Here is a 14,317-nt window from a genome sequence, read left to right as displayed (position 1 = left end):
CAGCTGATATTGCTAGTATTTCCTGCACACGAGATGTTAATTGCAGCAGGAGTGGTTAAAACGACATACATGGGGCGAACAGACTTCATCTATGTGCTCACTGGTAACAGCTGAGGAGATATTCGGAAATACACAGAAGCCATCGTTGTAGTCTGCCCCTCACAAATATGGGAATGAAACAGATAACACACTAAATAGAATAGATGAGGAAACAAGGGGTTATGGATAGAATGGGGTCAAGTGCGAGTTTGACAAGCAGCGAGACACCTATAGTAAATACAGATAATACTAAACTTCTAAAGACTAAACCAAATTGGCGCAGAAATGAAGGAGTACAGACTGAAAAAAAACTGAAATGCATGCTTGCTAATGCAAGAGTCCTGATAGATAAAATGGGGGAGCTTGAATTAATAGCTGCAAGGGAGCAGTATGATATCATAGGCATTACTGAAACATGGTGGGATGAAACTCGTGACTGAGCAGTTAATTTAGAGGGTTATTACCTTTTTCGGAAGGAAATAGAAGGGGAGGTGGAGTATGTTTATATGTTAAACCGGATCTGAAACCTATTATAAGTGATGATGTCTATGAAGGGAATGATGAAAATGTAGAGACCCCCTGTGGATAGAAATTAGCAGTGGAGGCAAAAGTATAAAGAAAAGGTTTGTAGGGATATGCTGTAAACCACCAAATATCGGTGAGATTGAGGAAGCTAAAATACTTTTGCAAATGGAGAAGGCATCAAAACTAGGTAATGTTTGCATAATGGGTGATTTTAATTATCCAAATATAGATTGTGGCAATGAGATTAGCATTACAAAAAAAGGAAATAGGTTTTTGGGGTGCTTAAAGACACTTATATGACCCAAATTATTGAGGAACCAACCAGGAGAGGGGCAATGCTGGATTTGGTAATATCAAACAATGTAGAAGTAATAACAAATATTCAAGTCCAGGCACATTTGGGTAACAGTGATCATAACATGGTCATTTGAAATAAAGTATCAAAAAACAGATTACTTGAGTTCAACAAAGACCTTAAACTTTAGAAAGGCAGATTTTAATAAACCGAGGACTAATCTACAAGTAATACATTGGGATGATGTTTTTGCAGGGAAAAATGTAGAAGATAAATGGGCAGTCTTTAAAACATTGTTAGAAAAGTACACTTATCAGTGTATACCCTTGGGTAATAAGTATAAAAGAAATAAGTCAAAACCAATGTGGCTAAATAAACAGTAGAGAGATATGGAGAATACACTCCAAAACCGATGCTCCAGATAGTGTAGACAAAAAACAGCCTACTCTTCTGATTGTGTTTGGATTTCCTTTATTGTACCCCCACGGTGAGCAGTGAACCGCCAGACATCTCTCATTTTTTACCTGGCTAAATAAATAGGTAGGGGAGGAAATGGACAAGAAGAGGAAGGTGTTTAGATACTTGAAGTCAGAAGGGACGGGGACATCGTATCAGAATTATAAGCAATGTAACAAAAATTACAAAAGGGCAATCAAGTTAGCAAAAATGGATAATATAAAAAGGATTGCAATAGAAAGTAAGATCAACCCTAAAAAGTTATTTAAGTACCTTAATAACAAAAAATGAGAAAAGAAAATATATGACCGGTCAGTGTGAGATGGGCAGGCAGATTATTGGAGATAAGGAAAAAGCAGGGGGTATTAAACAAATTATTTGCCTCTGTATGTACGTGGGAATAATCAATTGCAATAGCCGTTCCACAGAAGGAAGCCACAACCTCCACATTAATGAACAATTAGTTAACTGAGGAAGAAGTTCATAGGCGGCTTGAAAAAATTAAAATAAATAAGGCACCTGGCCCCGATGGTATACATCCAAGAGTTCTCAAGGAGTTATGTTCAGTAATAGCCAAACCATTACATTTAATATTCAAGGACTCCATTTCCACAGGCTCAGTACCACAAGATTGGCGTAAAGCAGATGTGGTGCCTATATTTAAAAAGTGAGCTAGATCACAACCGGGGAATTACAGACCTGTAAGCCTGACTTCAATAGTGGGGAAAGAACTTGAAGGTTTAATACGGGAAAATATTCAGGAATACCTAATAGAAAACCAAATTATTAGTAATAGTCAGCATGGATTTATGAAGGATAGATCATGCCAAACTAACCTTATTTGTTTCTTTGAGGAGGTAAGTAGGAATTTAGACCAGGGTAATGCAGTTGATGTGGTCTACTTAGATTTTGCAAAGGCTTTTGATACAGTTCCACACAAGAGGTTGGTGTACAAAATAAAGCAAATTGGACTCCGTAAAAATATATGCACCTGAATTGAAAACTGGTTGAAAGATAGACAACAGAGTGTTGTCATAAATGGAAATTTTTCAGGTTGGGCTAAGGTCGCGAGTGGAGTACCTCAGGGTTCGGTACTGGGACCCCTGCTTTTTAACTTGTTTATTAATTACCTTGAGGTTGGCATAGAGAGCAAAGTCTCCATTATTGCTGATGATACTAAATTGTGTAAGGTAGTAGAATCAGAGCTGAATGTAATTTCTCTCCAGAAGGACTTGGATAGACTGGAAACTTGGGTAGGTAAATGGCAGATGAGGTTTAATACAGATAAATGTAACGTTATGCATTTGGGATGTAAGAATAAACAGGCGACTTACAAATTAGGCACTTGAGCATCACCTCCCCTCTACATGTAGACTTACAAATTAAATGGGGATAAATTGGGGGAATCCTTGATGGAGAAGGATTTAGGAGTGCTTGTATACATCAGTCTTAGCAATAGTGCCCAAAGTCATGCAGTAGCTGCAAAGGCAAACAAGACCTCAACTTGCATTAAACGGGCAATGGATGGAAGGGAAGTAAACATAATTATGCCCCTTTACAAAGCATTAGTAAGACCACACTTGAATATGGAGTACAATTTTGGGCACCAATCCTAAGAAAAGACATTATGGAACTAGAGAGAGTGCAGAGAAGAGCCACCAAATTAATAAAGGAGATGGATGATCTAACTTATGAGGAGAGGCTAGCTAAATTAGATTTATTTACATTAGGGTCGTCTAAGAGGGGATATGATAACTATATAGAAATATATTGGTTGACAGTACAAGGAGCTTTCAAAATAACTATTCATCCCAAAGGCAGTACAAAGGACTCGGGGCCATCTCTTAAGCTTGGAGGAAAGGAGATTTCACCAGCAATAAAGGAAAGGGTTCTTTACAGTAAGGGAAGTTAACATTTGGAATTCATTACCAATGGAGACTGTGATGGCAGATACAATAGATTTGTTCAAAAAAAAGTTGGACATCTTTTTAGAAAGGAAAGGTATACAGGGATATACCAAATAAGTAAACATGGAGATGATGTTGATCCAGGGAGAAATCCGATTGCCGATTCTTGGAGTCAGGAAAGAATTAATTTTTTCCCTTAATGGGGTTTTTTGTTTGCCTTCCTCTGGATCAATAAGTAAGTATAGATATAGGATAAAGTATCTGGTGTCTAAATTTAGCATAGGTTGAACTTGATGGACGCATGTCTTTTTTCAACTTCATCTACTATGTAACTATGTAACTATGTGTGTGTACAGTATGTGTATATATATTTTTTTAAATCACATTTAATGAAAAAGTACATATAAGCTTAAAATAATTGGCTGCAAAATACTAGAACAGAAAAAGAAGATACTAAATAATACTTTCTAACCCTCACTCTCATCACCCCACACACCTGTTACATCTTGCTCTGTCCTAACATATGTATTTATTGGTCATTTAAAGCAGCAATCCCACCCAAAATTAATTTTTTTTTTTTTTAACCTTATCTGAACCAGGGGGGGGGGGGCAGAGACCCATGACCTCCAGTTCCTGGGATTTAGTTTGTGTGTGTGCCAGTTTTGATACAAAAAAACTACAAATATGACGGGATCAGGAATAGAAAGTTGCAACATCCATCTCCCGGTAACATTGCAATTCTCTATTGCCCGTCAGCGCAAGCCTTAATGCAGCGCAGTATTCCTGATTTCACATCACCAGAGAACATCTGAGCTGTCTGTGTTTTTCAGCCCTGTTTTTGAGACGTCACACGTATGGGACAAGAAAAAAAACACTGTGTACAGTACACAATTAAAGTATTGTAAACTGTAAGCTTGGTTTCATTGATTTGATCTAATTGGGTTGATTCTCTGCACAAGAGCACAATTGTTGTGAAATGCTGATCTTCATATCTGCATGGAAGTGTTCTGATTGGCTAACCCAAGATAGGGGGATTTTTTTTTTAATGGAATAATTATGAACATCTCTCTCTTATTATTGTCTCAATATATTGTCTCATCTATTGTTCAAGTCGTGATTCTGTTACCCACCTAACAGAGTGAATGCAAATTAATTGGTAAAGCAAATTAATTACAATGTGAAAACTTGGCTACAAAACATGTTTGACGTCTGCTTCTGTTTTTCATTTTAGGAAACTGATTTTGTATGTTTCGATGGAGGGACCGATAATTTTGATAATTATAACGTTCGTGAACTTTTAAATAAGCAAGAAGAAAGCACAGCGGGAAATGGAGGTGATTCAGAAAAAGCAACACCATCTGGAACCCAGCCGGCATTAGAGCCCCAGAATGAGTTGGTGGGAAAGGATAAACCTTCTCACCACCAAGAAGAGGAAGCAAGAGATGATAATGAGAAGAGTAAAGATGTGGTGGAGGAAAGGCTAGTTGAACGCAATACATTAGAGAAACCCGCAAGTACCCTTTCAGAAGCAGATAAAACTGGAGACACTGTTCCCCATTCTGAGAGAGATGAAAATGTGGAGGAGAAAAAAGACAACCTTAATGTAAATAGTCAATCAGAAAATTCTCAGGAAGACAAAGTTGCACTTCAACTGTCAGAAGAAAGGATTATAGAAAAACCACAAGTGCCAGATAGTGGACATGCCAAAAATGAGGGTATCTCTCAGGGAGAAGTCATTGGGACTAATGAAAAAACTAAAGATGTGGAAAACTATACTCTTATTAATAAAGACATGCTTCAAGACTTGAAGACCCATATTGACTCATCAGTTGATGCGGTCGTGACTGATGACGAGGAAACCAAACAGGTTACACAAAAAGATGAGTACTTGTATGAAGATGTCTTTGAACCCCATGATGCAGAAGAAGAAGAAGTTACTGAACAATCAGATGAGCCTCCTTGGTTATCCTATGAAGAATCCGATGTGGAGTCAATAGATGAAGCCGTTTCCGTTGAGGATGACTCTGCCCCAGATTCAGCATTGGAGGCAAAGACTGCAACAACTGAAGAGGAGGTGAATATTGCAGTAGAGGAGGGACATGCTACATCACTGAAACCAAAAAAGCATTTAACAACTACCTGGGGAGACACCTTCTTTGCTATTGTTAGTGGTGGTGAACATACAAAAGAAGTCACGGATTTTGACGGAACGGATTCAGATGAGGCAAGGGAGGAAGATGATGAACATATTGAAACCGCTGAATCAAAAGAAGATGAGCGCATTTATTTACTTGACATGGAGAAACATGCAAGGCAAGATGAAAATGCAGAACCTGTTACTGACCAGGAAGATTCCATACTAACTGAAGTAAATCATGAGAAATCGTCAAAAGAAACAGCATCTTCAGTTGATACTGATGAGCCATTGGAAACCAATCAAATGATAAATACAACTACTGCTAGTGCTGATGACGTGCCAGAGAGCACCTCACCTGCTGACAAGCTTCATGTGTCCACAAGTGATTCTCCTCCTGCTTCTACTCCCAAAGGGGATGTTGATCCCAAATTAGTAATAAAAACACTGAACTCATTAAAACAACCGCTTGATAAATCAGAAGAAACTGATATTAAAAAAGACAAGGGCATAGGGCAGGATATGGCTATTGGGGGCAAACTAGAAAAAGATGCATCAGAAAACAATCTTGGAGAAAGGGAAGAAAAACATGCAGATGGCAAACAAGAGTACGTAGAGATTTACAGTGAATCTGACGGAGAAAAATATGCATCCAAAAGTGATTCAGAGGACCTGAAAAGTATAACGGGGATCAAGGAAAATAATGCAGAGAGAAAACAACTTAAGGACAGTTTAGAAAAACATGAAGAAGATGAACAGCAATCTTTGAATGTTAAAAATATATCTACAGGGGAATTAGCAAAGGTATTGGAGAACTATGCTAATACAGAGTTAGACACTCTTGGCATAGAGAGTAAGGAAACAGTAAAGACAGAAGAAGACACAGTAGACAAAGCTGCTCTTGAAGATGGCAAACCTACAAATGATAATTTTAAGCAAGAATTGAACAAAGAAGTGGAAAGATTAGAGACAGCACCTTCAGTAGAAAAAGATCTGGCCAGTCAAAATGACACTGGTATGAAAGACAGGCTTATGGAAAATGAGACGAGCAGCAATGCTAAAGAGCAAAATATGTCTAAGAATGATGATGGAAGAGTGGAAACAGAAGACCTTAAAGACTTATCTGGTAAGGATCGTGTTTCTAAAGACAGTGGTGAACAGAGCCCAATTCCTGAAAAAGATGAACAGCAGTCTTTGAATGTTAAAAATATGTCTGCAGAGGAATTATTAGTATTGGAGACCTCGAATAATAATACAGAGTTAGACGCTACTAAAATAGAGAAAAAAGAGGGTGAAGAAATAGAAACAATGAAGATAGAAGAGTCTGTAGACAAAGCAGTTCAAACAGATGGCAAACCTACAAATGCTTCTTTCATCCAAGAATCCGACAAAGAAGCAGCAAGTTTAGAGGTGTCATCTTCAGTAAAAAATGATCTGCCCAGTCAAAATGACATTGCTATCAAAGCCGGGCTTAAGGAAAATGAGAGGAGCAGTGATGCTAAAGATGAGCAAGATACATCAAACAATAATGATGCAAGACTGAAAACAGAGGACCTCAAAGAATTATCCGATAAAGATAGTGTTTCTAAAGACGGGGGCAAACAAATCCCAATTCCTGAAGAAAATCCCACTCATAGTAATCATGACCATAAAGGAAAAACACCTTCAGATGTGGACGTCATTCTCAAATCGGGATTCACAATAGCGAGTGTAGAAGTGGAAGATGATGAAATCCTGAAAGCAGGTAAGGAGCAGTTGGAAGACGAAAATGCTGCAAGCGCAATTCTATCACAACAGATATTGGCAAAGAGTGGAAGTGGCATTATAAATGAGAGCTTTGATAAAACAGAGGAATCTGTCAATTCTGATAGGGAAAAGGTGGAACCAAACCAAGAAAGGACAGTTACAAATTCAGAGATAGAAAATGAAGAAATCGACTTGCAGGAAACAAGACAGACAAAAGATCACCAAAAGGACATAGAAGAAAAAAAAGATGATATTTTGAATAAAGCACCAAAATATACAAAAGCAGAAGACATTTCTAGATCACCAAAGGTTGAAGAGCCTTCAGTGAATAATATCAACATGAGTGAGAATGGGCTTTTTGCTGATGCGGAAACCTTGCCAGCTAAAAACACCAGCCTATTAAAAAGTGACATACCAAATCCAGTCCTTGAAAGCAAAGAGAGTGCTACCCTACCCGAGACAAACAGCCAAGAAGACCTTTCAGATCATCATAATGATGAGATAGCTGACGTACAACAAGCCGAAAAAGATGTGGAGTTACCTGATCAATCAATGAATATAGGTAACAATCCTAATGAGGAGAGTGAGGATTATAAAGAGCTAACCATTATGGGGAAATACTTGGATGAAGAAAATATAGAGCGATTTAAAAAATATCTTGGCTCTGAGAATATCTTTAGCGTGGAAGCCATGTTCCAGGACCTGGAATCGGAGTTGCAGCTCGCACGAAAAGATAACGCACACCAAGATTACATTGATAAAGATTTGGAGCAAATTTTGGAATTGTCAGAAACCAATATTCTGGACTTTGTTGAGAGCATCTTGGACTTAAGAGAGGCAGAAAATGAGGAGATGATGAGCAGAGAAAAGGAAATATTTGACCAAGAAGCTATTCTGTTGGAAGATATCCAGGATTTAGTATATCGGTTAGGACAAAAATATTCAATGGCTGATAGTTCTTTGCTTGCACCAGGTGTTCAAGTACCAGAGCAAACCTCAAACACTCAGGAAGACGGTATGTGTATTAGAGAAGTTTGGTTAATATTCTAGTAACCATAAACCAATTAAGGCCATTTCTAGTTTAAAAAAAAAACATGTGTAAAAATTGTAATTTTTCTTGTGCTTGTTGGGTTGCCAATGTGTCCAACACTAGAAGACATCCTGATTCATATCTTCCCAGCAAAAGTAGTTCAACAAAGAAGCTGCTTTAAATTATGATAATGTATTATTTGATATCTTAATGCAGTGGTGCGCAAACTTATCTTCATGCGCCCCTCTTTCTCCTCTCCCCTCCTGTTCCCCCTCCCCCACCCCGTGCAAGGCCCGGGGTCATGTGACGTCACGTTGCCACAGCACCGTGACATCACATGACCCAGCAGCGTAATTTAACACCGGTTGCCATGGAGACGCGTCGTTGGAACCAAGGTAAGTAAACCAGTTACAGAGGCCTGATGCGATCCCCAGCATTTATTTTAAATGCCTTCGGGGAAGCGCGCCCCCCACTTTGCGCACCGCTGTCTTAATGTAAGCAGCAGAGAGAGCCTCGTCTCTTTCAAGCAAATACATACGCTGTCTAGGTCAATGGTAGGCAACACGATATATATATATATATATATATATATCAGCGTATATGTTTGAACAAATAATCCCTTTGTTGCACTCTATACCTAAAATAGAATAAATCAGTAGACCATAAAACTTAACCTTTACTCATGTATAAATGAACGTATACGTGACAAACACTCATATACACGTTTATTTTTGGTGTTTTATCATTAATAATACATTGGACACTAAGTACGTCCTGAGAACCAATAGTGACAGAATTATAACTAGAAAAGTAGAGACTTGTTCACAGTCACTAATCAAGTCACTAAATATAGTCAGGCTGCAGTATGCTCAGCTGTAACATAAATCTCAGGGTAATTTTAGTGGTCTCTATGATTGTGGATTACAGTTCAAAGTGACTAAAACTGTAAGTAATACTCTCAGGAAACATATGGTATCTCAGTACTGACTGCAAGAGAAACAAGCAGGACGTTATTGCTACATTTTCACATTGTTGCAGTCAGTCTAATGTAACAATTGTTTTCTATACAGCCAGGAGGACTGACAGACAGTCTTACTTTTACCGCGTGGAAAATCAATATCCCCTATGAAAGTTGACTCAGAGAATAAGACATTGATTCATTACTGCTGCAACAAAATGTTTCTACTAAACTGCTCTTAAACCAAACTGCTTCTCATTTGTTTACTAAATGGTGTATGAGAGCACACGTGTCTCTCCTAGTTGGTACTAGCCATTTTTTTTTAATGCAGCAGATTCTGACCTACTGTACAGTATATTGGTCTAGAAGAGTACTGCAGAACGGGTATTACAGTACTGCAGAACGGGTATTACAGTACTGCAGAACGGGTATTACAGTACTGCAGAACGGGTATTACAGTACTGCAGAACGGGTATTACAGTACTGCAGAACGGGTATTACAGTACTGCAGAACGGGTATTACAGTACTGCAGAACGGGTATTACAGTACTGCAGAACAGGTATGCTTATTACAGGCAACAATGTGCTTTATACTTGGATCAACACTTAAAGCATTCCCTGTCTCTAGCCCATTGATTTCTTATTTCTGGGCGCATTTTAAACCCTCAAGCACTACTTTAAGAGCAGTTTAGTAGCAACATTTTGTTGCAGCAGTTATGAATCAATGTCTTATTTTCTAAGTCTACCATGGTAGGGGGCTATTAAGTAAAGTAAGACTGCCCATCAGCCCTTTTGGCTGTATACAAACTTTGCTACAGTATATTACTGCGACAATGTGAAAATGTAGCAATAACTTCCTGCTTGTTTCTCTTGCAGTCAGTACAGTACTGAGATACCATATGTTTCCTGAGTGTATAAGGCACGTTCTATAGTGCCGGGCGCGTGCTAGGCCGTGCGAGCGCGCGGATTTTTAGTTGGCTGACGTTAGTCAGCCTTTCTATAGAAGGGTCGCACGCGCGCGCAGGGAGAGGGGAGCCGACCGACAGCGGCGAAGATGAGGAAATTCATCTTTCCACACCGCTGCCTGTGCTCAAATGTGTGTGTGTGTGTGTGTGTGTGTGTGTGTGTGTGTGTGTGTGTGTGTGTGTGTGTGTGTGTGTGTGTGTGTGTGTGTGTGTGTGTGTGTGTGTGTGTGTGTGTGTGTGTGTGTGTGTGTGTGTAAATAACTGCAGAAGTAAAAAAAAAAAAATATTTATTAAAGTTTTTTTTCTTTAAAAAATCTTATCTAGGACTTACTTTCACTCACACAACCCATGCACACACATATACTCACACATACATACACACACATATACTCACACACACATACACACACATATACTCACACACACATATACACACATATACCTTACCTGCAGCTCCTGGCACTATATACACGAAAAGCATGCGGCACGTGCACGCGCGTTCGCACGGCCGCATGCTGTATATTACGACCCTTCTATAGAAAGGCTGACTGACGTCAGCCAACTAAAAATCCGCGCTCGCGCACGGCGTAGCACGCACCCGTTTTAGTAACTTTGAACTGTAATCCACAATCATAGAGACCACTAAACATACCCTGAGATTTATGTTACAGCTGAGCATACGCCTGACTGTATTTAGTGACTTGATTGGTGACTGTGAACAAGCCTCTACTTTTCTAGATATAATTCTGTCACTATTGGTTCCCAGGACGAACTGCGCCTTTCATTAGTGTCCAATGTCTCTTTTTTTGTTCACACATTTTCATTTGTGCCTTTATTGCACCTTAGGTTCTCCTACTACTTAGATTTCTAGGCTGACGCAAGAGCACCTCTCCCCTTCCCTTCCCCCAATTTGATACCATATCAGCGTTATGTTACTTAAAATTGTCTTATTCAGAATAGTTGAGAAAGGGTCAGAACTAACTCAATATAGTTCTTATACTTATAATTTCTTACGGTACGCCATTTTGTGATTGGCAGTTTGGCAGCTTTCCCAGTACCAATATAGTAGAGTCCCTATTATAAAGCTTACCAACTTAAAGATGGGCAGCTTAAGAGGTGTGTGTGTGTGTGTACTGTATGTGTATGTGTATGTGTATATATATATATATATATATATATATATATATATATATATATATATACACACATATATATATATATATACTATATTTATAAATATATAGAAACAAAAATGCTTGCATTAGTAGGCACTCATAAAGAATAGTGGCACCAACCTTGTTTTTTCCTATTTAGAAGCTGATATAGATGACAATGTGAATAAAGAGTTTGAGGAAACGGAACCTGGTCAACAAGTACCCGACCCTAACATGGAAGAAGAGGAGAGCTCCAATGCAACCACTTCTGGATCAGCTGAAAATCAATCCAATGAGGGAGAACCTGAAACAGGTAAGACATAAATGTACCTTTCCAATTAACTCCTGGCATCATATTGTCAACAGTGAAGCCCAGAAGATCAAAAATCAAATGTGCCATATTTAAAGTCACTTATCTTGTCATGTGGAATTTCGTAGTCCACCCATGACACCGAAGTATACAAAACAAAAAGAAATGTGCTACGGACAACCATATCGCTTTGTATGTGTGATAATTATATATGAGCACTGGCAGAATGCACTGGTCAAACTTTCCTCTTGACGCACAGTGGAAGGTTCCCTTGAAATATTATCTTGTTTCTTCCAAATGCGTTCCATCCCATCTTCATTCTCCCATTGATTTAATTCAAAAGGTTTCCATCCGTTGTTATTTGCTGGCCAAGGTAGATATAATTTTTGACTGTTCTATCTATCTATCTATCTATCTCATAATCATTAGCCCTTGTCAACACACTGCTGGATGAAGCCTCTCCAAGGATCTTCCAGGTCTTGGTCTTTTCATTTCTTGTAATCTTGTTGAGTACCTTTCAAATACTGTTTATCTCCATCACTGGCAGAAAGATAGTCTACATGAAATATAATAACATATGGTGGCTGGGAAGTAGGGGCTGGCTGGCAAGTTTTAGCCCGGGGGTCAAGCCCAACCAACCGGACCAAGAATCGAGCAGCTGACACCCCATACACAGATGCACGTTACATATATCCAACACCCACAATACACAGGTGCACGCATACCAGATACATGCGCTGTACACAGACGCGCACACACACACATACATATACATATATATATATATACACACACATATATATACACACACACACCATCCACACACACACACCATCCACACACACACACACACACACACCCTCCTCCTTCAAACATGCAACAGTCATACCATTACTCAAAAACAGCAAGCTTGACCTTTCTGCCTTGTGTCTCTAAACTCCTTAAACGTCTTGTGTTCTCTCCCCTGCTCAATTTTCTCACCACCTATTCTCTCCTAGACCCTCTGACAATCTGGCTTCCGCACTGCTCACTCCACTGAAACAGCCCTCACTAAAATAACTAATGACCTGCATGCTGCCAAAGACAGAGGTCATTACACTCTGCTCATACAGTATTACTCGATTTCTCTGCAGCATTTGATACCGAGGACCACCCTCTCCTCCTTCACATTCTCCATACTCTTGGTATTCATAACAAAGCGCTATCCTGGATCTCCTCTTACCTCTCCTATTGTACTTTCAGTGTCTCTTCTGCCAACACCTCCTCCTCTATCGATCTCTCTGTGGGGGTACCCCAGGGCTCTGTCCTGGGACCTCTCCTCTTTTCTCTGTATACACTCTCTCTAGGTGACCTAATAACATCTATTGGGTTCACATCACATCTATGCTGACGACACACAAATTTACTTCTCAACACCTGACCTTACACCTGCTATAGAGACCAACGTTTCTGAATGTCTCTCTGCGATATCATCCTGGATGGCCCTCCGCCGACTTAAAATCAACATGTCAAAAACAGAACTCCTCATATTTCATCTCAAACCTGGCCCCACTACCTCCTTCCACATTACTGTTGGAAGTTCTGCCATACACCCAGTAGCGCAAGCACGCTGCCTAGGGCTCACACTCGACTCCTCTCTCACATTCAAAATGTATCTAAAACCTGTCGCTTTTTCCTCTGCAATATAACAAAGATTCGCCCTTTCCTCTGCTGCTCCACTGCTAAAACTCTGACACAGGCCCTCATTCTCTCTCGTCTCGATTACTGTAACCTGCTGCTGTCCGGCCTTCCTGCCTCTCACCTGTCTCCCCTACAATCTATCCTAAACACTGCTGCTAGAATCACTTTGCTTTTTCCTAAATCTGTCTCAGCGTCTCCCCTGCTGATATCACTCTCCTGGGTTCCTATCAAATCCCACATCTCACACTCCATTCTCCTCCTCACTTTTAAAGCTTTACACTGCTCTGCCCCTCCTTACATCTCAGCCCTAATTTCTCGCTATGCACCATCCCGACACTTGCTTTCCGTTCAAGGATGTCTTCTCTCTGCCCCCTCCCGCCTTAAACCTTTTTCACTGACTGCCCCACACCTCTGGAATGCCCTTCCCCTCAATACCTGATTAGCACCCTCTCTATCCACCTTTAAGACCCACCTTAAAACACACCTGCTTAACGAAGCATATGAGTAGCTCCGTGGCTAATACTGTACACCTAATAACTAAAGCTTGGCCCCTTGCAGACGTACGTACTAGAATCCCCTCCTACTTATCACCTCTCTCCCACTCATTATTTCCAGGCCAAAAAGGGGTGGAGCTAGACCTCTGCTGAGTCACCTGAGGCCAAGTGACCCATCCCGCACATTCCAGAAGTGAGGTGTAGTCAGGCACCTGCTGTCAAAACTGTTGAGGACTGGGCAGTCTTCAGTGACATGGCCAGGATATGGTCAATGTAATTCTTAACCCCTTCGGTCCACTTTATGTCCATTTTCTATTTGGGTTCTTATTAAAGAATGAATTTATGATGTAGAAGTTTTCACATTGTGTAAATTCTACCAATCTGTAAGTATGGTTCCTGTTCCGTAACCATACTTACCAACTGATGCTTCATATTTCTGCTGGGCACCAATCTTTGAATTGAAATCTCCCATAATTATCATCAGGGATACATTTCCTTTGTTTTTAAGTTGGTTGATTTCATGACAGACTTCTTCCATTTTATTGTTTTTGTGACTTGATGTTGGGCCATACACTTTTATTTGTTTTGAAGCCTGTTTCTTTTTGGCAACTTAAGGATGCTCCT

At 39.7% G+C, this 14,317-nt stretch overlaps 2 protein-coding genes across 7 annotated transcripts in view; one reads left to right on the top strand and one right to left on the bottom strand.

Moving 5' to 3' along the window:
• Positions 1-14,317, top strand: part of MIA3 (MIA SH3 domain ER export factor 3) — a 104,742-nt gene that overhangs the window by 23,964 nt on the left and 66,461 nt on the right. For all 5 annotated transcript variants that reach the window (XM_075595558.1, XM_075595556.1, XM_075595557.1 and 2 more), the window contains exons 4-5: positions 4,454-8,117; positions 11,370-11,522. In XM_075595558.1, coding sequence (XP_075451673.1) covers positions 4,454-8,117; positions 11,370-11,522 — 3,817 coding nt within the window. The remainder of the gene's footprint in view (positions 1-4,453; positions 8,118-11,369; positions 11,523-14,317) is intronic.
• Positions 1-14,317, bottom strand: part of TAF1A (TATA-box binding protein associated factor, RNA polymerase I subunit A) — a 113,634-nt gene that overhangs the window by 90,107 nt on the left and 9,210 nt on the right. The window lies entirely within an intron of this gene.

The sequence above is a fragment of the Ascaphus truei genome, chromosome 4 (genome assembly GCF_040206685.1).
Source record: "Ascaphus truei isolate aAscTru1 chromosome 4, aAscTru1.hap1, whole genome shotgun sequence".
NCBI lineage: Eukaryota > Metazoa > Chordata > Amphibia > Anura > Ascaphidae > Ascaphus > Ascaphus truei.
Note: the sequence above shows the minus strand (reverse complement) of the source record. Positions and strands in the feature narration are given on the sequence as shown.